The 27896-nt window shown below is 38.2% G+C and overlaps 1 protein-coding gene across 8 annotated transcripts in view; it reads right to left on the bottom strand.

Annotated features, from left to right (window-relative positions):
• Positions 1-27896, bottom strand: part of obscnb (obscurin, cytoskeletal calmodulin and titin-interacting RhoGEF b) — a 571330-nt gene that overhangs the window by 75114 nt on the left and 468320 nt on the right. For all 8 annotated transcript variants that reach the window (XM_039753252.1, XM_039753258.1, XM_039753256.1 and 5 more), the window contains 3 exons: positions 19396-19535; positions 12878-13078; positions 750-832 (listed from right to left, as the gene is read on the bottom strand). In XM_039753252.1, coding sequence (XP_039609186.1) covers positions 750-832; positions 12878-13078; positions 19396-19535 — 424 coding nt within the window. The remainder of the gene's footprint in view (positions 1-749; positions 833-12877; positions 13079-19395; positions 19536-27896) is intronic.

Raw genomic sequence — 27896 nt, 5'->3', positions numbered from 1 at the left:
GTTCATTAAGAAATTAACCATTGTAACAATATGCTAAATATACTTTAATACTAATTACTTCAATTCCAAATTCCTTTTGACTTCAATGAACTCCTGCATGAAGCAATGATAAAAGATACAGCTGCAGTTTATATTTAATTCACTTTATTGTTATATAGGACACATCATGACATGTTAGATTTACAGTAAGTACAGCAAAACTAAGAAGAGATACATTTGTATAAACCAATATGCATAAGACAAAAATTATTATGTTTAATCTTTATAATGCATTTCTTAGGCAACATCTGGGATAATGTGTTGTTTAGTAATACAAAAAAAGACAACACCAGATAAATTCCAAGAAACAGCTACTAAGCTAACATCAGGATTTTGGGAATGAGCTATGAGACAAGACTTGGGAGAGTTAAACTGCACTTTGCATAACTCAAGTTATCAAGCAATGCAGATGAAACTATAAACATGTTTGGTGATATGGAAATGCTACTACATATTAGATTAATAGAATCTGGGGTTCCCTGTTTCCATGAATGGTCAATTCTTGCCAAAATATTTCCGTATGTTCTAAAAATACCTGACAATATTAAAATTGCCAATAAATTTCAGAAATTATTAATCAACAACTATCAAGACAGTACTAAATATCAAGAGGTAAAGGAGGACAGGACAAAAATAATAAAAGCTATTGTGAAACTGAAAATTTAATAGCACATATATAGACAAAAGGCCTTTTAGTCACACTTGCTTACCAAAGTCTTCTTTTGTACTCATCCTCTGATACCTGTTCCCCCAGAATTTCAGGAGCTTCTCCCAATGGGGTATCTGGTGAGAGCTAGAAAATGTACTTATTAATAATTAAATAAATTACTATTATAAAGAGGACATATATGCAGTATAATATAGTATATACACACACATACACATATATGAGGTGTTACAATTTAATTCAAGGAATGCACCTTTAAAAAATATACATGTGGAACTCAACAGTAGTCGCTACTGTTGCCTTTAAAGTACCCTCCTTATGCATCTATACACGGACTTAAACGCTGTTCCCATTTCTGGAAGCAGGCCTGGAACTCATTTTCAATACGTATTAACGTCCATCGTTGTTTTTGGCAGTCTGCTTCTGGGGTCATCTATCACAGCTTCTCACTCATCTTTGAACCTCTTATGCCACTCAAACACACTCGCCTTTTTCATAGCATCTTCACCATATGCCAGTATCAACAGTTGTAACGTTTCAGTAGCAGATTTGCTGATTTTCACACAAAATTGAATATTAATACTCGTATTGTATGTTGTTCTAAATTTTGATCACCCAGTTTTTTAGTGTACACGCAGATATCTATTACATTGCCAATAACTAAATCCACTAAATCCAAATCCACACTGAATCCAAACAGATTGATACGATGTCATTTAAGCTTTATGATTAACTAGCAGAATACCCGCGCTTCACAGTGGAGAAGTAGTGTGTTAAAGAAGTTATGAAAAAGAAAAGGAAAAATTTTAAAAATAAGGTAACATGATTGTTAATGTAATTGTTTTGTCATTGATATGAGTGTTGTTCTCATATCTATATATATATATATCTATACATATATATATATATTTATATATATATATATATATCTATATATATATCTATATATCTATATATATATATATATATATATATAGCAAAATACCTGCAGCTTCGCAGCGGCGAAGGAGCGCATTAAAATTTTTATTAAGAAGAAAATTAAACCTTTTAAAACTGTGGGAAAATATGCCAATAATTATTTGTTAAGGATCTCTTTGTATACCATGTTGTCAGTTCGGCTCTCCGGTTGTAATATGACCAAGCTTTGTGCTAAGCTTACTCTTGAGCATGTAACTTACAGTTGGCCATGTGAACAGTAATCTTGTCTCAAATCTCACAGCTTGGATTGCTGCTGTCATAATCGGTTTGAGTTTCATGGTTTGTTTCAATTACGACAGTATTTGCAGGACTTGTGTTGAAGTGACATTCGGCATCTGTCAAGCATTGAAAGCACACAACTGGTTTTATCGATAAAATCACATCCAGCTTTTGAGAGTTTAAACATTCATAAACATCAAAGTGTCCACTACTGAAATCGTCACCTGTGAATCTAAGATGTTTAAGAGGCATTGGAGGTTGTCGAAAGGTGTAAAATATTTGGCCATTTCGGTACACTGGAAAGCGACAACCGAACAATTCAGCGGCAGCCATCAACTCACATGCAGAACCATAGGTGAAGGGCTTAAGCATTTCACTCTTCTAGTGCTCCTGTGTAGTATAATTATCTCCTGTACCGTCATCAGTCCACACCTTGAACCTGTCCCAGTCATTCAATACATAAGACTGAATGTTCCTATATCAAGATATCAAGAGTGAGCCTGATATGGCCGTGCAATATGTAAAAAAGAGAATGGAAAAGGTAGGTGGTATCTCCGGGCATGGAAACCACTCAGTAAGTGACAGTTCTTTGATCGATAGTGATCATCTCGATAGACATGATAATGGGAGTTGGAATGATAAAGGAAATGGGTACCTGAGCAATGTAAAGTAAGTATAAATTACCTATATAATAACTATAATTGTAATAAACAAACAATAAAACAGCGGAGAAGCCGTGGATTAAACAAATTAGGGCTGTAGTTATCAGTAGGGAGACGTGAATCCTGTGGCGAAGCAAGGAAGGGAATGTAGAGACCGGAGCGACGGACGGTCTTATATAGGCAGGCAACCAGCCAACAACGTGGGAGGCATTGGGATGGGGGACACAACGCCACCTCGCGTGGTGACCGAGGTGCAGGCTATGGACGTATATATGTACGTAAGTAGGATTCAGTTAGCGTTGGGAACCCGTGTACCAAATTTCTTGAAGATGGGCCCATAAGTAACAAAGACTGTTGAAAAGTTCAATATGGCGGCTGACAGTGGCATCATACCACTGAAATAAGTACGTACATTGGTTTCGGTTAGCTCAGGGAAGCCACCTTCCAAATTTCGTGAAGATGGGGCCGTATATAAGAAAATTCAACATGGCAGACGTTGTTGACCGTTATGACTGTTACGCGTAGAATTTCGAAATGAAACCTGCTTAACTATTGTAAGTAAGCTGTAAGGAATGAGCCTGCCAAATTTAAGCCTTCTACCTACACGGGAAGTTGGAGAATTAGTGATGTTGGAAAGTTCAATATGGCGGCCGACAGTGGTGTCATACTAACGAAATAAGTATGTACATTGGTTTCGGTTAGCGCAGGGAAGCCGCCTACCAAATTTCGTGAAGATGGGGCCATGATATCTATAACATTGCCAATAACTAACTAACTAACTAACAACTGGCTCTATTAGCTTGCAATTTACACACATATTAGTTCAAACATGAATATTCATGTGATTTCAATGCAAGTACGTCACGAGTGACACTACGTGGACATTCCATGAATTAAATTGTTATACCTTGTGTGTATATATACAGCCACAGAAGTTACAGGTACGGTACATGGGTATTTCTGAATTTGTTGAATTATTTTTGAGAAATGCTAATTAAAAGAAATCAATATAAAATGTAATTAGATCTGTGTACATTTCCCCCATAACTATAAACAATTTTTCTGAAACTGTTTTTTCTAACTTCAGGTAATGGAGAACCAATACCTATTTCTACCATTAAAGGCATAAGGAGGGCCAAGTGTGCAGAGAAATCAAATCCTCAACCCTTTATTAATTTGTTTTATTTTTTTGTTAATTTTCTTCTGTTTCAGGTACAACCAAACAACATTTTTAAACATCAATGAATTAACTATATCAATATTTTATATATATAGGAGACTATTACTAACCAAGTATAAAACACAGTAGTAACATTAAACTGCAAATATATAGTTGTATTTAATTATGACACCAAGTGACTTAGAGGGAAAGCCTGGAACTTAAGGAATTCAACTAAATGGCTTAAAAAGATTAGATAGATAGATAGATTAAAACCTAGTGTACAACTTGCCTGCAAGCATGATATTTTTAATTATATGGTTTCATCTTTTGTATTTAAAACAATATTTTTTACTTTATATTTTAAATATTTTTCTTAACCTTAAAAATTATATAAAGTAAAAAAAAAAATGTATAGTATATTCTGAATTTCTATAATCTCATATCACAATAATCAGGTATAGAGGTAGGACATGTAAAGGCATTATAGTATCCAATTTTGAAACAAATTAAATTGTGAGTTTTTAAAAGGTACACACGGAAACGGATTTGTGTGTGGTTTTTGGTTTTTTTTCCCCCGTGACATTCTTTATGTCAATTGACTGCCAAAATGACCCTAACCATGAGCTGCTTCCACACTTCTCTCACTGCCAGGGAATCAGTGTGTACACTAAAAAGTCATGCATTGCAATTTACAAGATTTTTTTCAACTGCAGTCCTTTCATGTGACATATCTTCCATTTAAAAGTCATTCCAGCGTTTTCTGAAATGTAAATCTGACACTGCCTTCAAGCAATAAAATAATCCCCCTTCACCCTCAAAGCAAATGCATTCCCATAGATCCTGTCCCCTTTCAAATAAGTTAACATATAATGCAAAGGAAACAACTTGACCTAATTCTTACTGAATGTTAAGGTAAGTATTGTTATGCTCACTAATCATAGCACTGGAGTATGGTGTTGTGTTTCATATTGATTAGCTTATGCGAGCAATAAGTTTTAGTGGCTCTGCACATGCGATAGGAATGATACTATAAACTTATATAAACAAGTGAGAAACTGATTGTATTATGCCCCATTCAGATTAATTTGAAGTTAACTGTTTTAAAAGCCAGACCATTTTTATTTTTGTCTGTTTTGTTAAAGACAGACAGTAATATTCAGACTCTCTATTATATAAAAAAAATCCTGGGACGAGACAAGACTTTTTAGCCTGGAACGAGACAAGACTTTTTCAGAGAGATAATTTCATGTCCCATGAGACAAGACTTTGTGCCAAGAGATTGAAAAAGTACAATGTTGTAAAGAGGTTCAAAAATGTTGGCGTGATACACATGCACAGCAGGTTAGAGATTCTAGTGAATCATGTCATATAAAACTGAATCCAAACAGATTGGTAAGATGTCATTTTAAGCTTTATGATTAATTGAGTTTAACTGTAAATTCAATTGAAAATTTATATGCATTTCTTTTTTCTTTCTTTCTTCTTCTTCACATTAAATTCTGCATTTAATTATTTATCATGGTATTTTTTCAAGAGGTATCCCCTTTTCACTCACAAAATTTCCACAGGGAAACAGTAGAGGGTTTATTAATTTTTAAAATATGTGTTGCTACATCAACATATTTTAATTCATCCATCCATCCATCCATTGTCAAACCCGCTGAATCCGAACAGGGTCACGGGGGTCTGCTGGAGCCAATCCCAGCCAACACAGGGCACAAGGCAGGAACCAATCCCAGGCAGGGTGCCAACCCACCGCAGTATTTTAATTCAATAATCCATTAATCCATTATCCAACCCGCTATATCCTAACTACAGGGTCACGGGGGTCCGCTGGAGCCAATCCCAGCCAACAAAGGGTACAAAGCAGGAAACAAACCCCGGGCAGGACGCCAGCCCACCACAGGGCACACACACACACACACACACTATGGACAATTTAGGATCGCCAATGCACCTAACCTGCATGTCTTCGGACTGTGGGAGGAAACCAGAGCACCCGGAGGAAACCCATGCAAACATGGGGAGAACTAATTCAATAATGAGACAAAGAGATTGACTTGTCAGAGTTCTTGTCAGAGAATCACTTTAGCTTAGGCCAAGGGTCCGCAACCTATGGCTGTTTGACTGCATGGCTGCAGCTCTTCCCAGAATGATAGACAGATTCACATTTTCATGTCTTTGATTTGATAATACTTTTGTAAAGATAAAAAATGTATTTATGAGTTAATAGTATTATTTTTCATTTAGATATTTCTTTAGCTATATGTGAATTAGGCCATCCGTCGCATATCTCTGTTGCATTTAGCCTTTTAACTGTATCATCTACATCTTCAACACCTTTCTATTACATTTTCGGCCAAATCAAATGCTCTCCAGAGTTTTCCTCAGTACCCGAGATTGAATGTAAACTTTTTTTTTTATTAAAATCAAACAACAGACACATAACTGAAGTTCTACAAAAAAAAAAAAAAGGTTTAAAACAAATCAACTCTCACCCCTGAAAAAGAGAGCTAGTTCAGCAGTGTAAAAGTTTATGCTAGTAAAAATAAGTAAATAGATACATTAATAAATGAATAAAGATAAATGGAGTAAAAGAGGGGAGAGAACTTGCTTCCACAATTTAAAATGTTTATTCTAAAATGTTATTGATTAGATCCTGCCAGGCTTTGAAAAAGTTTTATACATATCCTCTAAGTGAACTTTTTTTTTTGTTTTCAGTTTCAAATAGTATAGAACATCAGTTACTCACTGACTAAGAATAAGTGAGGTAGGATTCTTCCAGTGGAGCAAGATAAGTCTACGTGCCAGTAGTGCAGTAAAGGCAATCACAGTTTGTTTGTCCTTCTCCACTTTAAGCCCACATGGAAGTACACCAAACACAGCTGTTAGTGGATTAGGAGGTATTGTGACAACAAGGTTGTCTGAAAGGTATTTAAAGATTTTCGCCCAGAATGATGTTAATTTGAATGCAGGTCCAAAACACGTGGCCCAGTGAGGCCGGAATTTGATTGCAGCATTCGCAGGTTGGATCTTGCCCTGGAAACATTTTGGACAATTTTAAATGAGAGAGAAAAGTGCTCAATATATAATTTTGAGTTGAATAATTCTATGCTTTGCACATATGAAGCTCGAGTGAATTCTGTACATTGCTAGCTTCTACTCCTTTTCTGAAATGTTGAGTGAGAGATCCTTTGCCTACTATTGTCTTGGATCTTTGAAAAGGAGGAACTGTCAAATAGTTTTATATATTACGAAAATGCTGTCTGAGTCCACGAGACTGAGCAATATTTTTTCTGGCATAGAGGTAGGTGGGAGGTGAGGAACATTGGACAGGTTTTGTTTAACAAAGTTTCTAATTTGAAGGTAGTGAAAGAAATGTGTTGTTGGAAAGTTAAATTTGGAGTGTAACTGTTTGTAGGATGCAAAGACGTCTTTGTGTAGCCAAAACTGATCCTTGCTTAATAAGTGGGTCTCCTGTAAAAACACTATTTTAGTGTTTAGACCTGTTAAGTGAGAGAATACTTTCTTTCTCTTTAATTCATGATGCAGGCCTTTAACATTCCAGCTCGAAAGTTAACTGTCTACTCTTGGAGACATTGATTCTGAATTTTTGTTGTTATTTTTTAGTATTAACTGAAAATAAGACAGTTTTGACCTTAATTTCCAATTTTCCCAGGAGTTATTGCCATGAAGATTATTGTTACATTGGCACTTATAAGGATTAAAAGAATAGATTAGAGAAAACTTGGTCTCTTTCTCTCCCCCCTAATCCCCCCAAATCCCATTTTAGCTCCCCACGTGAGGCTGAATCCGACATACCTAGAGACAGAGCACATCCAAAACAAAATAAGCACCCCAGCAGTGGCGTTTGAGGAATATAATTGAGATATCTATTGCCAATACAGTCAAATTACTATAAGCATAAAATATAATCTTCAACAATGTTGAGATAGTAACATAGTAAACCCAGGGAATGGTGTTAAAAAGTGGCCCTGGATAAGCATAGTACACCTTAATACAATAATAACAACAACAATAAACCAAGGGTATGATTTTCTCTTTAGAAGAGAAAAGAAAATTATTCATTTCGTCCACACATACATACATGCATATAATTGTAATTAAAGCATAAAGAAAAAGTGTCCAAGAATAGAAAAGGATGTATAATTACAGCACCAGTATCATTGCAAGCAGATTAAAGAACTGACAAGATCTTCTTTGCCATGTCATGACAGGATGTGACTCATATTTCTTACTAGCAAAATACCCGCGCTTTGCAGCGGCGAAGTACTACCTTAAAATTTTTATTAAGAAGAAAATTAAACCTTTTTAAACTGAGGGAAGATATACCAATAATTATTCGTTAAGGATCTCTTTGTATACCACATTGTCAGTTCAGCCCTCCGGTTGTAATAGAACCAAGCTGTGCACTGAGCTTACTGTTGAGCAAGCAACATACAGTTGTCCATGTGAAAAGTAATCTTGTCTGAAATCTCACAGCTTGGATTGCTGCTGTCATAATCGGTTTGAGTTTCATGGTTTGTTTCAATTACGACAGTATTTGCAGGACTTGTATTTGAAGAGAAATTCGGCCTCTGTCAAGCGTTGTAAGTATACAGGGTGGGCCATTTATATGGATACACCTTAATAAAATGGGAATGGTTGGTGATATTAACTTCCTGTTTGTGGCACATTAGTATATGTGAGGGGGAAAACTTTTCAGGATGGGTGGTGACCATGGTGGCCATTTTGAAGTCGGCCATTTTGAATCCAACTTTTGTTTTTTCAATAGGAAGAGGCTCATATAACACATCAAACTTATTGGGAATTTCACAAGAAAAACAATGGTGTGATTGGTTGTAACGTAACTTTATTTTTTCATGAGTTATTTACAAGTTTATGACCATTTATAAAAATGTGTTCAATGTGCTGCCCATTGTGTTGTATTGTCAATGAAACCCTCTTCTCCCACTCTTAACACACTGATAGAAACACCGCAGGAGAAATGCTAGCACAGGCTTCCAGTATCCGTAGTTTCAGGTGCTGCACATCTCGTATCTTCACAGCATAGACAATTGCCTTCAGATGACCCCAAAGATAAAATTCTAAGGGGGTCAGATCGGGAGACCTTGGGGGCCATTCAACTGGCCCACGACGACCAATCCACTTTCCAGGAAACTGTTCATCTAGGAATGCTCGGACCTGACACCCATAATGTGGTGGTGCACCATCTTGCTGGAAAAACTCAGGGAACGTGCCAGCTTCAGTGCATAAAGAGGGAAACACATCATCATGTAGCAATTTTGCATATCCAGTGGCCTTGAGGTTTCCATTGATGAAGAATGGCCCCACTATCTTTGTACCCAATATACCACACCATACCATCAATTTTTTTGTTCCAACAGTCTTGGAGGGATCTATCCAATGTGGGTTAGTGTCAGACCAATAGCTGTGTTTTTGTTTGTTAACTTCACCATTCACATAAAAGTTTGCCTCATCACTGAACAAAATCTTCTGCGTAAACTGAGGGTCCTGTTCCAGTTTTTGTTTTGCCCATTCTGCAAATTCAGTGAGCCGATCTGGGTCATCTTTGTTGAGATGCTGCAGTAGCTGGAGTTTGTAAGGGTGCCATTTGTGAGTAGCTAATATCTGCCAAAGGGATGTTCGACTAATGCCACTCTCCAGTGACATGCGGCGAGTACTACGCTGTGGGCTCTTGCTGAATGAAGCTAGGACAGCCACTGATGTTTCTTCATTAGTGACAGTTTTCATGTGTCCACATTTTGGCGAATTCAACACTGAACCAGTTTCACGAAACTTTGCAAGCAGTTTGCTAACTGTAGCATGGGAGATGGGTGGTCTCGTAGGGTGTCTTGCATTGAAATCTGCTGCAATGACCCAGTTACTGCGTTCACCAGACATCAACACAATTTCTATCCGCTCCTCACGCGTTAACCTATGTGACATGTCAATGGCTGTAAACAAAGTGAAACTTGTAAATAACTCATGAAAGAATAAAGTTACATTAAAACCAAGCACACCATTGTTTTTCTTGTGAAATTCCCAATAAGTTTGATGTGTCACATGACCCTCTTCCTATTGAAAAAACAAAAGTTGGATCCAAAATGGCCGACTTCAAAATGTGCCACAAACAGGAAGTTAATATCACCAACCATTCCCATTTTATTAAGGTGTATCCATATAAATGGCCCACCCTGTACAACCGGTTTCATCGATAACTTCACATCCAGCTTTTGAGAGTTTAAACATTCATAAACATCAAAGTGTCCAGTACTGAAATCGTCACCTGTGAATCTAAGATGCTTAAGAGGCATTGGAGGTTGTTGAAAGATATAAGATATTCAGCCATTTCGGTACACTTGAAAGCGACAACCGAACAATTCAGCGGCAGCCATCAACTCACATGCAGAACCATAGATGAAGGGCTTAAGCATTTCACTCTTACAGTGCTCCTGTGTAGTATAATTATCTCCTGTACCATCATCAGTCCACACCTTGAACCTGTCTCAGTCATTCAATATATAAGACACAATGTTCCTCCGGATATCAAGAGTGAGCCTGATATGGCCGTGCAATATGTAACAAAGAGAATGGAAAAGGCAAGTGCCATTTCCAGACATGGAAACCACTCGGTAAGTGACAGTTCTTAGATTGATGGTGATCACCTCGATGGACATGTTAATGGGGGTACGGTTGGAATGATAAAGGAAATGGGTACCTGAACAATGTAAAGTAAGTCTAAGATACCTACACAATAACTATACAATAAAACAGTGGAGAAGCCGTGGATTAAATAAAAAAGGCTGTAGTTATCAGCAGGGAGATGTGAATCCCGTGGCGAAGCAAGGAAGGGAATGTAGAGACTGGAGCGACGGACGGCCTTATATAGGCAGGCAGCCAACAATGTGGGAGGCGTTGGGATGGGGGACACAACGCCGCCTCACATGGTGACCGAGCTGCAGGCTATGAATGTATGTATGTACGTAAGTAGGATTCAGTTAGCGTTGGGAAGTACCAAATTTCTTGAAGATGAGCCCATAAGTAACAAAGACCGTTGAAAAGTTCAATATGTCGGCCAACAGTGGCATCATACCACTGGAAACCAATGAAACCAGCTTAACTTTTGTAAGTAAGCTGTAAGGAATGAGCCTGCGAAATTCCAGCTTTCTACCTACACGGGAAGGTGGAGAATCAGTGACGTTGAAAAGTTCAATATGGCTCTCGACAGTGGCGTCATACCACCGAAATAAGTACGTACATTGGTTTCGGTTAGCGCAAGGAAGCCGCCTACCAAATTTCATGAAGATGGGACCATAAACAAGAAAGTTCAACATGGCGGATGTTGTCGACCATTATGACCATTACGCGTAGAATTTCGAAATGAAACCTGCTTAACTTTTGTAAGTACGCTGTAAGGAATAAGCCTGCCAAATTTCAGTCTTCTACCTACACGGGAAGTTGGAGAATTAGTGATGAGTGAGTGAGTGAATCAGTCAGTCAGTCAGTCAGTGAGGGCTTTGCCTTTTATTAGTATAGATTTCAAAAAAGTGTCAGGATCAGTTTTATTAACTATTTTACTGCTTCCTCCGTAGTGGTTAAGATGAAATGCCTGTCTTGAATATCCACTTTCAATTTGGCAGGGTACAAGATGCTGTATCTGATCTCGACTTTCCATAAGCGCTGTTTAAATTTTGCAAAAAGCGGCACATTTAGCAGTTGTTGAGGGTGAGAATCCGGGAAAATACGAATGTGCATATCTTCAAATGTAATCTCTTGTTCCTGTTTGAGAAGTGACATTACCTGTCATTTAAATTGTAATTTTTCAAAGTGCACGATAAGACTCCTAGGTTTAGAAGTATTTCATCCTTGTATGCAGTAAGCTGTTGCTATTTCGGTGTTTGATTTAGAGTCTTCTCCAATTATTTTGGAGAATAGCTCAGCTATGAATTTCACTGGGTTCAGATTTTCCTTTGACCTTAGACCTTTGATTCTAATATTTTTCCTTCTGCATCCATCTTTCAGTGCTTCAAGTTTTTTTCAGTGTCTCCGAGTTTTTTGCATTTGGTATGTGCAGCCATTGCTTTCCTGTCAGCGGCAGATGCCAGATGTTCAGCTGTTTCAATTCGAGTCATGAATGTTTGCTTAACGTCTTCCAACTTATCGCCAAGTGCTCTTAGTTTTTTCTCAATTTGTTCCTCAATTTTTTCTAGCATACCTTTAAAGGTTGCCTCAAAGCGATTATTTACAAGTACCTCCAGGTCTTTAATATCCTGCCGCAGCTTCTCGTTTGTCTTGAGCATATCATTTATTTTTTTCTTTCTTTAGCTCCTTTATGTCTTGAACAGTGGCCATGGTGGTCACTGCACTGACCATTACTTTCAGTTCAGACAGATTGTTTCGGCCTTCGTGCTCTGCAGGTGAAGTGACAAACCCTCTTACAGCTGAGGCTCCTGGCTCGTGTGGAATAGATGAAAACGCAGAAGGCAAGGCCATTTCCAGTTTCAATGGAATCGACAAGCTATTGTGACCTGCATCATTTGCCCATTCGCTCCCACTTTCACTCTCTACCGGAGATGAATGTGGTGGCCTTGGGTCTCGGGAGATCTGTGCTTTCGCCTGTCTGTTCCAGGTCAGTCTCTGTAAGGCCGTACCTTGAGATTGGACTTGGACTTGATGTCTGTCTAGGCTTGGGTGTAGCTTTGGATTTCTTTTCCATTTCTTTCTGAGCCCCATTTTTAACGCCCATGTTTATATATGCTTGCATATGCTGTAATAGAACCACCTCGAGTTGGGTAAATACAGGATACCTGAAAAATCTGTGATATATATTTAGATATGCTTACATTTAAAATCCGTGATGGAGTGAAACCGCGAAAGTTGAAGCGCGATATAGCGAGGGATCACTGTATACCCATGTCATGTTAAAAAATCCCATTTCAAACCCCCTTCTCTACCCATTATGGCTCTTTGTAAATCTTGGGTCAAGCATTTAGGATAAAAGGTCTCTGTTTTAAAAATGTTGCCGATCCCTGGCTTAGGCAAACATTGCACAGACAACAGAGCAGCAGCAAATCAAAATTATGTTACTTTGCCTTCTAAATTGACCTAAAAATGTTAGAATATTACCTTCATTTTTTTATCCAGATATGCTGGTGATACCCATCCCTGTCTTGAGGGCGTAAATTTTGTCGGCTTGGTTCGGACGAGCCACTTCAATGGATTTGCTGAATCAAGAACTTCAACATACTGTCCTTCCTTTAGCACAATTGCTTCTTTATTAGAGGTGAGTGGAGTGTAGTCAGCTGTTGCCACATAGATATCAAATATCTGCACAAAAAAATACATGTTAATACCAATTTGCTTTACATGAAAATATATTTGGGCAATAATAAAATTAATAATATTGTTAAAATATATTACAAAATTAAAAAGAAATACTAGAAGGTATATGTTAAGATAAGTTATAATACTCTTTATAAGAAAACAGGATCTATCATATGGTGCTTTAAAGCCTTATAACACAAATACTAAAAAGACAAATATGAAGTAATTTGCTAATGTGCTGAGTTGCAATGTGCAAATAGAAGAGGTTGGATAGACAAAAATGATAAGACTATATACCACATTCTAGAATTTTGACAGAGGAAAAGTGGTACCATCCATTCACAAGAATGTCAACTAACTCATGCCTTGCTGAAATATGTGGAAATACTAGCCTTAAACTTCATTTTGTGCTGAACAAAAATGTCTAGTTGGGATCAAATAAATGAGAAAATAAAACTGTTTTCTTATTTTTATAACCTCACACGTTAAGTGGATAGGGCCTTTCACACTGCTTGGCACATGGCAGGTTGGAAATACTATAAAAAGTGACAAAAGTGATCATTCAATACTCTTAGAATCATACTCTAACAAACCAGGTGTAGATGGGTCAGAAAGTTGGAGGAACAGGCTAGTACTCAGAAAATGTTGACAGTAGGGAACCCAAAAAAGACCACTAGTTGTTTCCCCGACCAAAACTGCTGTCTCCTTTCTTTGTGTGATGCCTGGGTGTCCCATGACTTTTGCATGTTCTTGTACACAGACATCAATAGTCCTGACCAGGATGGCTTGGGTAATGAGGACACATATACAAATAAAGCTGGTACATCTAAAGTGCTTATTTAAATTTATTATATAGTGTCTAAATAAACAGTTCTATAATTAAACACATGCCAAAGAATAACTGCTTATAGGGACAAATAAATAAGCAGATCCAACAAAGGTTATAATTAAATTTAAAACTGAAGATTTGGAATCAGTTTCAATTCTTCACTGTTCCCTCAGTCTCAGTACATCTCACTGCATGAAGAGCTGTATCCGGACAAATATGGTATGGGAAAATTCCGCTAACCTCTACGTCTGCCAGATGTATGAGGTAGAGTGCTTGGAAAGGTAGCATGCAAAAGGAAATTTTGTGAAACAACCAGATACCTTACGTATGTGGATGTATGCAGGAATCGGTGGAAGAAATCCTCACAGCTAGCAATGAGGTGTGATGGCTGTGAGGTGTAAGAGCCTTTCATATGTTAATGACTATCAAATAGAGGTGTTGTCTTTGTTATCATAGCCGGGTGGGGGGCTTAGCAGCAGGCTGCATACTGCTCTTCCCGAAGAGGCTATCCAGTGTCTTGATGCGCTTGAGCGCAAGTTCGGCGAGCAAAGACCGCAGGAAGAGTCAAGCCATGCGCTTAAAAGAGTCAAGAGAGTGCATAACGTGGGCATTGCGGTAAGTTGAGCTTTATGTTAGCCGACAATATAGTAGAAAATTATACCTCGCCAAGTTAACATAAGTTAGCGCTTGGCTACACATCTTCTTTTGTTCCTTGCGTCTAGCTTATTTAACAGTTTGTCACGTCCGAATTATACGATGTTGTTTGAAAATTCTTTGTTTCCCATGCATGTATGCGTGTATCCACTAAAGTGTTTTTAATTCAATATTACAGGAATCTGTAAGGCGCCTCTATAATTCGGAAAACAGCCCGCATAAATATGATCCACAAACTGGGTAAGCAGTGTTTTGTTTTTTTTTTTTTTTATATATGCTAGGTATGGAGTTTTATGTAATCATTTTAAATGTAATTAATGACACTACTCTCTTTCCACACAGAATAAGTTCACCTCATAACCAGGCAGTAATGACATATCTGCTGGAGGAATTGAAGACAACTTTTGCAGATGCAGACCCTGAGTGTATAAAGGGTAATTTATACACTTAATATTTGTATATATTTTGTCACTTATTTGAATTATTATTTTATTCAGCATGCTGTAGGACTTACTATGAGACTTTGTGGAGGAAATACTCTTTGTCTCAGCCAGGAAAGTCCCAGCTAAGAGACTCCATTAAGATAGGGGCTAAAAACCGACGAGTAAGTGTATTTATATATATATATAATTTTTTTTTTTTTTAAGTTTGGGACATCTCTGGGTGTTTTTAGGGGTTAGCATATGGTGTGTTTTGCAGTTGCTGGAGTCCAGGTCTAGAGTCATCCAAACAGATGCAGAGAGAGAACTGTGGCAGATTGCAATTCTGGACCTGATGTCCGATGAAGAGGATGCCATCGTTGATGGAAGACCGGTGTGGGTTGTGAGGTCTCCACCTCGCAGGAACCCACAATTCTCTGAGCTTTGCCAACAGCTTCAGTCCAGATTGGAGGCGGATATGCGCTATGCTCTTACACACCGTCAGCATGTAAGAGCTGATGGAATCGGGCCAGAAGAAGATTCATTTTTGGAACTTTAATAAGCACTGGTGCATGTGTTTGTTTCAGTTTGTTTCATTGCTTTTAATTTACTTGCACCGTCATATTTGCAAATTTTTTTCTCCATATTGTCAGTTTTTTGTTATTCTTCTGTTGTATATTTATTAGTGTTTGGTTTTATTTTAATAAAAACATTTCTGAATCAATTTTATTCTCATTTTTTAAATGGTGCGGGGGATGTATAGTACAGTGGGGGTGGGGAGTGTATATGGTCCGTCTACATACCTGCCCAATAACCAATCAAGTCACTAAGCTATGAGGGCTTAGGTTGGGCTAAATAAAAAGTGTTACCAATGGAAGTGCTTTTTTTTTTATTTAAAATCAACCAATCAATGTTGAGATAAAAGACCAATGTAGAACAGCAGAGTTGTGCAGACGTGTAAAATGCAAATGGTTCTTGAGGTGTGAATGTCTCCTTGAAAGAGCCTTAAGTGGATTATTTGCCATGGCAACAAATAGCTGTACCATGGAAGAATCCCTCAGCAAAATACATCCGAATTGGTATCAATCTGGAAGTATCCTAGGTTGGTGGAATTTAATGTATACACTCAGTGGTACTTGTAGATACATCCGAAAATCAGTGGTGTATACAGGAGTTTCCTAGTACAGATACACCTCTTTTCATGCAGTGTCTCTCTATTGCGTTCCCTGGTCACCTTATCAGGTCTCCTTAAAGGGCTAAGACACTGGCATCATTTAAACAGCTTTCATCGCAGCAGCCACAGTCGGTCTCCCATTTTGACAGCCAAAGCCCAGTTCTGTCATACCACCAGCATACTTAGGCACCCATAGGATGACTGCTGAAGCCCTTTGAACATTTGCCTTGACTCCCCTCAACAACACCAACTTACACTCCCAATCCTTCCTTTATTTCCTTCCTTATTTTTTCTCTGTCTCTCTTTGCTATCAGATTGCTTTATTCACTTGGTGGTTTGTTTAATGACTCACAGAGTGCTAATGAGGAACACCCAAGTTAATTGTGCATGCACAACAACAAGAGATCAGCTTGTTTCCCCATTGAACAACCCTCAGCCACAAAGCTTTCCAGTGGCAACATCCACAAGCCTGATCTGCACTATTTCTTTTTCTAAAACCCTGCACTGACACAGACCCCTAATGTGCAGCACTTGATTAGGCCACCCACCTGCTTCTGGCACTTTTATCTTCCACAGCACCTACCATGAAGCTCCAATTGTCTCTTTAATTTGTGAAATGCTGTTATCTGCTTGACTGCACATAGGGTCAGAGGCAACACCAGCTACACTCACTTAGCCCAACACCATGAGTTTGTCCAAGCTAGGATCCTTCCTAATACACACAAACTGCCATGTTCTCAAGCCGATGGAATTAAGCAAACGAAATGTTCTTGTAAGTGCTGCATTTTCAGTGCTTAAATTCCAACCTTCTTTTGAGCCAGATTCAGATTTATGGCCGACCACTCTGCATGACTCAGATCCTTAGAACAGCTCATGGATGCCTGAGCAGCATCTCTCTCTAAGTTCAGACTGTGCACATTATAATGTTCTCCTCCTTAAAACCTCATTCTTAAAGGTAACACAAAGTTCTTTAACCAGGCTGTTCGAAGTAGACAAGTTCAGGCTTGTGCAGCCGATATTCAAATTATGGACGAGGGAACTAAAAAATTTAGTATTGTGGCAGTCCACCATCTCAGTTTTGTAGTTTGTCTTATTCGTTTGCCACTTTTGCCTATCATCTCCCACTGGCATTATCGGAGTGCTAGTCCTTTCCTCCTTTTCTCACATTATTAAACCTTAATAGCATTCATAAACTTAGTTATATTGTAAACATCTGTCCAGAACCACTTCTGAACACTTCTACCTTTTTTTGTTGAAAAAAATCAAGCAAAGTAATTTTAAAGTTAAATCGAAATCTAGGAAATCCCACATTCACAGGGCTAAATTTTCCGAAAAAGCATTGTAAAGCTAAGATCATCATCAACTCAATCTTAAAACAAATTGTTAATTTAACAGTGTTCCTCAAAACTCATCATAACTGAAGGACCTGTTAAGTCATTTGTAATCTAGATTTTCTGTGACCTACTGGCTAACCACTAAGGGTTTCTTAAATCAGCTGCCTCTTGCATCAAACGTGGAGAAAGACACGGAACACATTAAATTCATGTTAATTCACTGAACATTTAAAATGTGGAAATTTACAATTGGAATGATATTTTTATTATGAAATGCATTTATGAATTTCTAGAATTATATTTATATATAAAATAAGTTAATTTAAATAGTTTGAACTGTCAATAATATAAATAAGTTAATATATTTATGTTCTTTAAATGTTTTGATCAATATGGTAGCAGTTAACCTTTACTTTGACAGAGAAGATTTCTGAATTTCAACTGTTTTTTAGGAGAAGCAGGAAGAAAGAACAGGTAAGGAGAAGAATTGTGGTTGGTACGTTTGGGGAAAATATTGTATGTCTGCAACAAAGAAACGTATTCAGAAGAATGTCAGTTGAAGTTGTGCCCGGGTGTTTGACCACCACCTGACAAACTCAACACCCCCATATTTAAATTCAGCGGGTTGTATCTGATACCTTCTCATACTTCCAAAGCACAGCATAGTTACACTTCCCTTAAAGGCTCTCTGCATTGAGCATACATGTAATAACTTAATGATTTTTGTAAATATTGTAGAAACATATCCAGGGAGTATCCACAATGCCTTCTTCTGTGCAAATTCATCAATATGTCAAAAGGCAAGAAATATGGGTTTTGACAGTGGATGACTACTGAGTGATTGCAGATATTTATATTTATGTTGACACATGTGTGGGGCTTTGGGATGTGAGGTAGCTGGTAGTGATGGCAGTAGTTCCAAATGTCAAAATTCATGATCTTAGAGCATAGGGTGTATACCAGGCTGTTGTGGAGGGTAGGTAGGTCACCATTATTGCCAGTTTTACATAGTTTGCTTTGCTTGTATATCATGATACTTGAGTTATTCCATATATGATTGAAAAATAAATACAGCATTCACTGTAGGATTGTGGAAAAATAACAAATTATGTTAAGTAAATATGCACTTAAACAATTTACAAATTATTAGGATTTGTTTGTGTATCCTAAAGAGAATAAAGTTAATTTGAGATGTCCTTCTACTTATTCTTTTCATTGTCACATCCCACTTTCATTATTTCTCGCAGTTGGAATATCTGCTGCATGCCTAAGTAAACAACGATACTAGTCTGTCTTCTAAAAGAAAAACAAAATCTTATCTGGAAAAATGGGGGTGTTTTACAGAGGATGGCTCATTTCTTTTGCATTAATCTTAGAAACAATATGTGACTGATCTGAGCTTATATTTACACTTTTTCTTAACTATTCATTAAATTACAATGTTTTACTTCATATTATTTTTACAACCTTTTTTTATCCCATTTAGAGACCAAAAAAGTCACCCAATAATGGAAGTTTATCAAAGGCCCACTTATTTACATACCTGCATACACAAGTTAATTTGGAGCCCCAGTTTACATAATATTTGATTCGTACCTAATGGTAAAATAATGCAGACATACTGTACAGAGAATGTGCAAACTGCACAAGGGCAACAACTGGAAGCAATACCTGACCCAGGATACTAGGTGCATTTAATTGCACTAGCCATGATGCACTACAATTTATAAAGAAAATGTACAAAAAACATAGCAATCCAGTTCATATTAAATATATTACAGTTTAAAGTAAGATGTACAGGTTTGCTTTCTTATACTTACAATTAAAAAAAATATCTCTTTATACCTACATATTTTGGTATTAAAATACTATGAAGATTGCACATGTTATTCTTTCACACAACAGATTACCTCTCCTCTAGTTTCTCCTTCATCTGATTCAGAAGAAGACTCAGCGATGATTGATGAAGGCCTTGAACGACCATGATGTGGAGATGGGGATGGGGTCTTGCACTCTTCATCACTGTCCATCCCAGGAACTCGCAGAGAAGCTTATATTAAAACAGATATCAACATGGCTCTATTAATATAAACACTTCCATTGTATTGTTAATGGGTAAAATAATTAAAGTACTGATCTCTAGTTCTTCTAAGACAGTTGTTTTAAACCTTTTCAGTACTGATTCACTTTTAAACAGTTGTCATGGAAGGAAAAGGTTAGAACATTATGGTATTACTTTAAGTTCTGAAAATCAACAGTTTTCTTGTATTAAAATTAATAATACAGTTGCTTATTCCTAGATACTCACGAGCCAAGATTAAAACAACCTGGCAAGAAAAAAGGATGGAAATCTTATTTTTGAAAACAGAGGAGGTTTGATACTACCACTACTGCTACTACTACTATGTCAGAATCTTTATGTTTACAGTGGAGGAATGGTCTGTACAGTGATGTTCAACAACTTGAGTGAGCATTAGTCATTAGGCACAGTATGTAACATGCCATCAATTCCTATTTCCCACTCATTGGCATCTATGTTGGTGCACTGAAAACAAATTGCACTTTCTTCCTTATAAAGCTTTAGAAGGAATAGCAAATCAGGAGCTTGTGAGTCAAGAGGTCTATTTGAGTGGTTTATATCATGGATGCTAAACAGGCAGCATTTTCCTGTGACCACTGGACTTTGGAAATTACACTTTACTCTGGACAGGACATTAGCATAAAATGCAAGTGGCCAACATCCTTCAGAGTTACAAAAAATAGAGTGGACTTCAGATTTATTTATACAGACTACTTCCAAACACTCACTCCAAGATGGGTCAATGAAAAGAGTTAATGTTTTTAGAATCATTTCTTCATAAGGCCATTAAGGATAGCTTGCTTACATGTGAAATTTTGGTCTGATTGTGAAACATTTAGAGGTTACTCCATTCTAAACATTTTTGTATTGTTGCCCTGTTCATACACTTGCACATGGTTCTTAACTGGTTAAGTGATTAGTAAACAATATAAAATTCTAGTATTAAGGTGGAGTTCCTGCAACATACTACTATTAAACAGGAGTTTCAAGAATATTGTAGCATTAAATAGGGTTCCTATTTTAGACCTTTTTATGACAGAGTCTCAGCAGAAACTAAAAAAGATGATGCAAAAAGCATACAGTGGCCACCGTTACCAGACATATCTCAATGGCTTAAAATGCCATATGAATCTGAACAGATGAAGTTGAAGCATTTGGTAACAGAATGAACAACATCCTTCTTTGATGTTCTTATGGAAAAGGCAAAGAAAACTATCAGTTTCTTCAGAAACTGCCAGCACACATGATGGTGGATAGGAATACGTTTTTTTGAAAAGTACAATGAGATACTGACAAATGACAAGGTAAAGAAACAGTTTATTTTTGGATTGGTCACAAACCATTTAAGAATTTTCCAACTTCATCACAGACAGTACTAACGTTGCAGACCTACAAGTGTGGAAAAGTCACCTTAATTGATATACATCTACACATCTGCAATTTGATTTTTATCTTATTGTGGACATTGTTGATTTTATAATGCACCAAAATGTACAGTATATTAAGTGTGCAACCAAATTAAAAAACAATCCACATAGAAGGGATGTTTGCTATGTACTGTATATATTTCTGACATTGTAAGGATTTTCTGTTAACACTATATAGGGTGGTCCAGATCTAATTATGCAATTTTCATTACGCTATAACTTATTAAATTTATCACATAGAAAATCACCTGAAAAATCCCAGACCATCGAGAAGTGTGCGAACTGACAACATGAAGAATCGCCTTCTGGATCTGCATAATTAGATCTGGACCACCCTGTATTGTGATTAAATATTATTTTTATAGTGTGTCTAATCCTATTTTCTGCAAGAACTGATATAAAAAAATATGCTAGTATGAAAATCCTTGGAAGTAGTATGAGTTGGAAGCAGCAGGCTACCTGTCCTTCTGTCATAACTTGTTTAAGACATGTGTTTGATGCATGTGTCTCACTGTCAAGATATTTTTTTCCAGTTGTGACATGCACACCAAGACACAACACCGCACAGTCACAGGTTCAAGGAAAGAGAGGTTATTTAATTTAAACAATACCTTCAATTTATCCTCAGATAAATCAGTTCACTTTCGCTCCTTTCCCTTCCATTACAATTCCACCTTCACTCTCCTAACAAGCTAGTCTTGTCTACCTCCTCCTGATGCTGACCACCCAGTGGATGGAGGCAGCTGCTTTTATGTCAGACCCAGAAATACTTCTAGTGTCAAGGAGGAAGTACTCCTGGGTCAGGCCCTCCTCAGCAGCTCCCCTGTTGGCACCCAGCTTGGAAATTAGATCACCTCATTAACAAGACCTCCCAAATACAATTGACAGGTGTCGTGTTCAGCAGGAGAGTGGGCAAGGACTCTCAGGTTGTAACTCAGCTAATGCCTTGTCAAAAAATAAGAGCAGAACCAATAAAAATTCAAATTTGGAATATGAGAACATTACTAATAGTGGAGAAATTAAAAAAATATCAATAGGGAAATGCAAAGGAATTCTTTAAACATCTTGGGCTTGTGTGAAATTCAATGGGAAGGAAATGGAGATTTCTGGAGTGAGGATTTCAGCATAATATACGCAGGAGGAGAAGAGTCACAGAGAGGAGTGGGTATATTGCCACAGGGAAAAGCAGCTAGAAAATCATTATGACAGAGCAATGTGAGGACAAATTACTGGTACTGAAACGTAAATGAGTAAAAAATAGACATCATTGTTATACCAGTGTATATGCCAACGGCAGAACATGAAAATGAGGAAAGAGAAGGTATATTACAAAACAGTTTATACTTTGAAACATGAATAGGGATATACTAATGCAATTATAACTGGAGATTGGAATGCTATAGTAGGTGAGGGACAAGATGGAAAGGAAATGGAATCTTTTGGACTAAGAAGGAATGAAAGGGGAAAGAGGCTAGTTGATATCTGTAGATGAAATAAATTAATCATTGCATGACAAAAGTAGAAGATACACATAGAAAAAGCCAGGAGAGACAGAATTATTTCAGATTGACTATATTTTGGATAGCATCCATGTCTCTCAACCATATAGCAAAACAGGAAGCACCAGGATTCTAAAGACTTGGACCTTTGTCCTTTTGTAAAGATTTTTGAAGCGCCACACACCTGTTTCCAAAGACCTCATGACCTACACAAACACACACACACCCCCAAACACACACACACAAACACACACACGGAGAGTCACCAGAAACTTCAATGTCACTGCAGAGGTAAGTAAACCTCTCAACAAGGATGATACTGTCTCCACAGACAAATACACAGGCTCCCCTTTAAGTCTCTCGATAACCCAAATCAGAGCCTCCAATGATGAAGTGAAGATCATAGGATCTTCGGCAAAGTCAAGATCAGTGAATCTTTGTTCATCAACAGATGCATCACAGCTGTTGGACTTCACAACACTGCCCAACATCTAGTCCATGCAAGCATTAAACAAAGTAGGAGCAAGAACACACCCTGATGAACCCCAGAATCAACTGGAAAAAACCACAGAGGTTCAGCCTGTACACTGCACAGCACTCATAGTACCAGTGTATAGGCCGGCCATAATATCAAGCAACTTCAGGGAATCCTGCGAAGTCTCAGGATGTCCCAAAGGGCAGATCAATCAACTGAGTCGCACACTTTATGCAAATCAACAAAGGCTACAAAGAAACTCTGTTAATATTCACGTTTGCACTCCATGAGAACCCTCAGTGCAAGGATGTGGTCGATGGTAGGCTTCTTAAGCATAAAACCAGACTGCTCCAGTCACTGGTAGGTAAGCAAGTTATCATGGATCCTATTGGGGATGACTCAAGCAAGAACCTCACCCGGCCGCAAAAGCAGTGTTATCCCCCTGTAGTTGCCGCAGTACAGGCGACCACCCTTCCTTTTCCAGATAGGGATGACAAGTCCCATTTGGTCAGTTAGGATGATACCTCTCTCCTAAATGGAAGCAAAGATTGCTTACAATGCAAGAAGGACAGCCTTGCCACCAGCCTGGAGAAGTTCACCCCGGATATCACAGATCTCTGCAGCCTTCCCTACCTTCAGCTGGTTAACCATCTGTACAATCTCAGTGAGACTGGTTGATTCATGGCTAATTAGAGGATTAGCCTCAAGAACCATGGACCCAAAGATGTCCAATGTCCTAGCTGGAGGATTGGCTTTAAACAGCTGCTCAAAGTAGCCAGCCCTGCAGGTCACAATTGCAGCATCACTGGTAAGGACCATTCCATCACCTACCCTGACTGGCTCTCCGAGGAACAGATTCGGATGTGCATAATGCTTCAATTCATTTTTAAGCAGGACATAGGTCATTAGATCATAGATGGTGTATCACCTGCTCATAGATTCCTCTAACAAATGCCTCGTCTACCGTCAGAGCACTCACTGTTTTCCTTCTCAGTTCTGGGTACAGACGAGAGTTGTCAACAAGCTGTGGGCTGCAACTCCTCTTAATATCCAGAGAGCCCTGCAAGATGAAACACCTTTTTCTGGGCATATTGATAACACCAACACAAAACTCTCAGCAACCCTCAGGGTCTAGTCACTGAAGGTCTCCCATATCACATTAGGATCTGCAGTCGTATCTAAGTCTGTAAGTTCCTCACATAAACTACGTGCAAACTCATTAGAACCAGCCTGGTCTTGGAGTCTGGCCAGGTCCAGCCTCATTCTCCTAGTAGGTGGTAGTCTACTGGATCTAAGCTGGATCTTCAGAGTAGCAAAAACAAGTCTGTGAAAGAAATCATAAACTTTGCACTTCAGTAGACCCAGCAGCTTTGTAAGAGCTAGAGCTGCAATAACTAATCCCTTTTTCAACAATCATCATTTATTAAAAACGCAACAATCACTTTCATCAATTAGTTGGTTACGTCATTAGGCTTAATATGTTGTGGCTTGCAATTGTGTCACTACTTCTTTCAGATGCGAACGCACTTGAAAAAAGGCGAACTGTAAGCAAGTGGCAGAAAATGACAATGTGACCCAAGACTTTCAAGGTTTGGGAACACTTTACTCTGAACGCAGAAAAAAAAATAGAGTTGTGAGTTGCAAAATGTGTAGGTCTGACTTTGTATGGCATGAGAGCATATCACAGATGCAAAATCATTTGAACAGAAAACATATCTAGCGAGTGTGCTTACAAAAAAATGGCTGCAAAGAAACCCAAGTACCAGTCCAAGCAGAAAATTTTTTTTCAGTACCATTTTCAAAGGAAATCAAAAACTCAGTAAGAGTGAAGCAGTGAATCCAACAGCACAACAACCATGACTAAAAGGTGTTTCTCTCATTCTGAGTCAAAAGAAAAGTGGGTGGAAGGTAGTGAGTGGAAAAGCTAAAGTTCCAGACTACTTGGCTATTGGACTTCAACAGGCTTTTATACAGTCTGGAGAAAAAAGTGATAATATGCAAGTGCTGCTGCAGCAAACACAGTTTTATTCAGTAAAACAGATTGTGTCAGGATCACACAGTTTCAAACGTGAAAATCTAACAGTACACTTCAGATAGCAAATGATATGCGTCAATCTGTGACTGTGTGTTGGCTGAAAGCAAATGTTAAAAGATGGTAAAGGGCTTCCAGACACAAACCAGACAAATGGTGAAGCAAAAAGAACTTAACTAGGCATATTACGTAGCAAAGGTAGAACTGAGTTTAACAAACAATGTGTGAAAGGAAAATAGTATGGACATTTCCCCAACTAAGTTCAAACATTACTGCAGACCAAAAAAAAAAAGTCATGGTGGTGCAACAAACTCTTCTGTGGTAGAAAATTGTGGCGGTCAAATATTTACATGATGCTTTGCCAGTAAAATTTCTCTTTCAGAGAAATTGATAAAAAATGCAATAACTTAAATTACAAGTTTAAATTTGAAGTGTGTGTTTAGTGTGATTCTGAACACAAGTCAAATTGTGAGTTTAGTTAATTCATTGGAAACTGTTGTGTTTTAAAGGAAAGTGTGTATGTGTGCACATTGCACAACCAGAAGTGCTATGTGTGTTTTATTTCTCTTTATTACTGTTTATTTTCAATGTTTTGTTATATAAATGTTGTATAAAAACCTATATTTTGATTAAATTCATTTCAGGTAGGTCAGTTAAAAAATACATTTCTGAAAATTGTATACAAATCTGTTTATTTGCCCATTTCATAAACTTTGTGTTTAATTTCAAATTTGGTTTTTAAACAATCCAACTAATCGATTAATCGACAAAATAATCACCAGATTAATTGATTATCAAAATAATTGTTAGCTGCAGCCCATGAGGATGATTGATCTCCTTCACTGCACCACTAGTATTGTAGTACCAATGAGTCATCTCAGGGCGCTGGAATCTGTAGCCTCTGACCTTTCGTAAAGTTAAAGAACATTGAGCCACTTTCACCATGGTCTCCAGACACAGGGTCCGACACAATGACATAGCCAGCCCTGTCAGTTCCCAGTGGTCGCACTGAAATCACCCATGACCAGAGGAGTGTCACCTCACACGTTCCCATCAAGCACTGAGTGAAACTGCAAATAAAATGTCTCCCTCAGGGAGACATCACTCACTGCGGCCGGAGCATACACTGAGGCAACAAACAAGGCACCCAGAGAGTGCCTTAATCTGAGTTTCATAATACATTTGTTGAAAGGAGTGACATCAGATCCGCCACAGCAACAGCTACTCCCTGAATATGATATTCATTTGAGCACCAGACTAAAAAGACTGACCATAAAAATTTATGAAGTAGAATGGCCAGTTGACTTCAGGGAAGTAGTGTTAATACCAAATGCAAAAAAAGGCAACTGCAACAAATTGTGTAGACTATACAACAATAATCTTTATCACATGTGTCAAAGGTAATGGTAAAGTAACCAGCAAAACAGATTAGAAACAGGCAAGAAGAAGTGAAAAAGAAATAAAAATACTTAGAGCAGTGGGAAAGCAGCCTTCAAAGCAAAACAAAAATTGCATTGAATGGAGAAGAGATATGGACAATGAGGAAAGGCAATATAAATAAACTGGAATCATTTGAAATATGGCTATGGAGAAGGATGGATAAACTGTAATGAAAAAGTGCTGGAAAGGACTGGTAAAGAAAGAAACAGTGAAAAGCGCTGTTAGAAACAATGAGAACAAGGCAACATAACTAGATGAGACATGTACTGTGAGGAGATGCATTGGTGAAAATACTGCTGGAGGGCAAGCCAGAGGGAAAGAAATCAAGAGACCAAGACAAAACGTTATATTACATGAAAGATGGTAAATCATACCAAGGAATGAAAAGAAGAGCAGAAGACAGTAATGTGGAAGAACTGGTGATTGAAAGTATTGTCGTATGGCAGATAACTAAAGAAGAAGACAATAACAAATATTGTGAAGCTCTTACTTTGAGCTATGAGTGTCACCAGGGTGCAGTGGCTAGCACTGCTGCCTCTAATGCCCTGTATTCCAGTCCTGTCACTGGACATTGATCATATGGAGTTGGCATCTTGTTCCCAAGCCTGCATGGGTTATTCTTTGGGCACTCAGGTTTTCCTTACAAATTCTCGAATATGGGTGTATTACGTGAATTGGCAATAACAGATTGTCTGAGTGTTAGTATGGTTTTAAGAGAGTGTGATGGACTGGCGCTCTATCCAGGGATGTTTACTGCCTTGCGCTCAGTGCATTTACTTTAAGGAATTTCAAATTAAATGACAAGCAAAATGTGGCAAATACACTATTAAAATAAAAATATGTGCATGTAAACTTTGTGACTGGCAACCATGGCCATTGTCCAGCCAGCATGCCAGCTGGAGGGAAGGACTGGGGGAGGGAGCATCTATGTGCCACTTCCTTACTTCGGACGCTATAGGGCAACCCTCCTGGGCAGCTGTGGTACCATGGACTCGTGCAGGGCATGCTGGGATAGGTGGATGAAGCTTCCTGAGAGAGGAGTGGAGGCAGGGAAAAGTGAGAGAAAGAAGGAAAAGGACTTTGCTTTAGTGTTGTGGACATCGTGCTCTTGTGAGAATTGAAGAAAGTGCTTCGCACCTGCAATTAAAAGTGTGCTGTGTGGAAACACTTGTGTCCTGCCTTTCTGTCAGGTTGGGGGTAGCTGTACATGCCGTCTGCTGGCAGAAGACCCAAATTAAATAATTGTTGTGGCCATTCCGACAGAAGCGAGAAGCGCATGCAAGCAGGACGAGGCACATCACCCAGCAATAGCATAGTGATCGCTGAGGCCCACAGAAGCACCGCTCCCACCTTATTGGGAAGAAAAAGCCCAGGCGAGGCCTGAAACAAGCAGGCGTCCAATCACCCACTGGTGCAAGTACTACTCGCATCAGCATGCCACAAAATGAGAAGGCGTGT

The sequence above is a fragment of the Polypterus senegalus genome, chromosome 5 (genome assembly GCF_016835505.1).
Source record: "Polypterus senegalus isolate Bchr_013 chromosome 5, ASM1683550v1, whole genome shotgun sequence".
In the NCBI taxonomy this organism is placed as follows: domain Eukaryota; kingdom Metazoa; phylum Chordata; class Cladistia; order Polypteriformes; family Polypteridae; genus Polypterus; species Polypterus senegalus.
The sequence above is the reverse complement of the archived record's forward strand: the minus strand, read 5'-3'. Positions and strand labels throughout refer to the sequence as shown.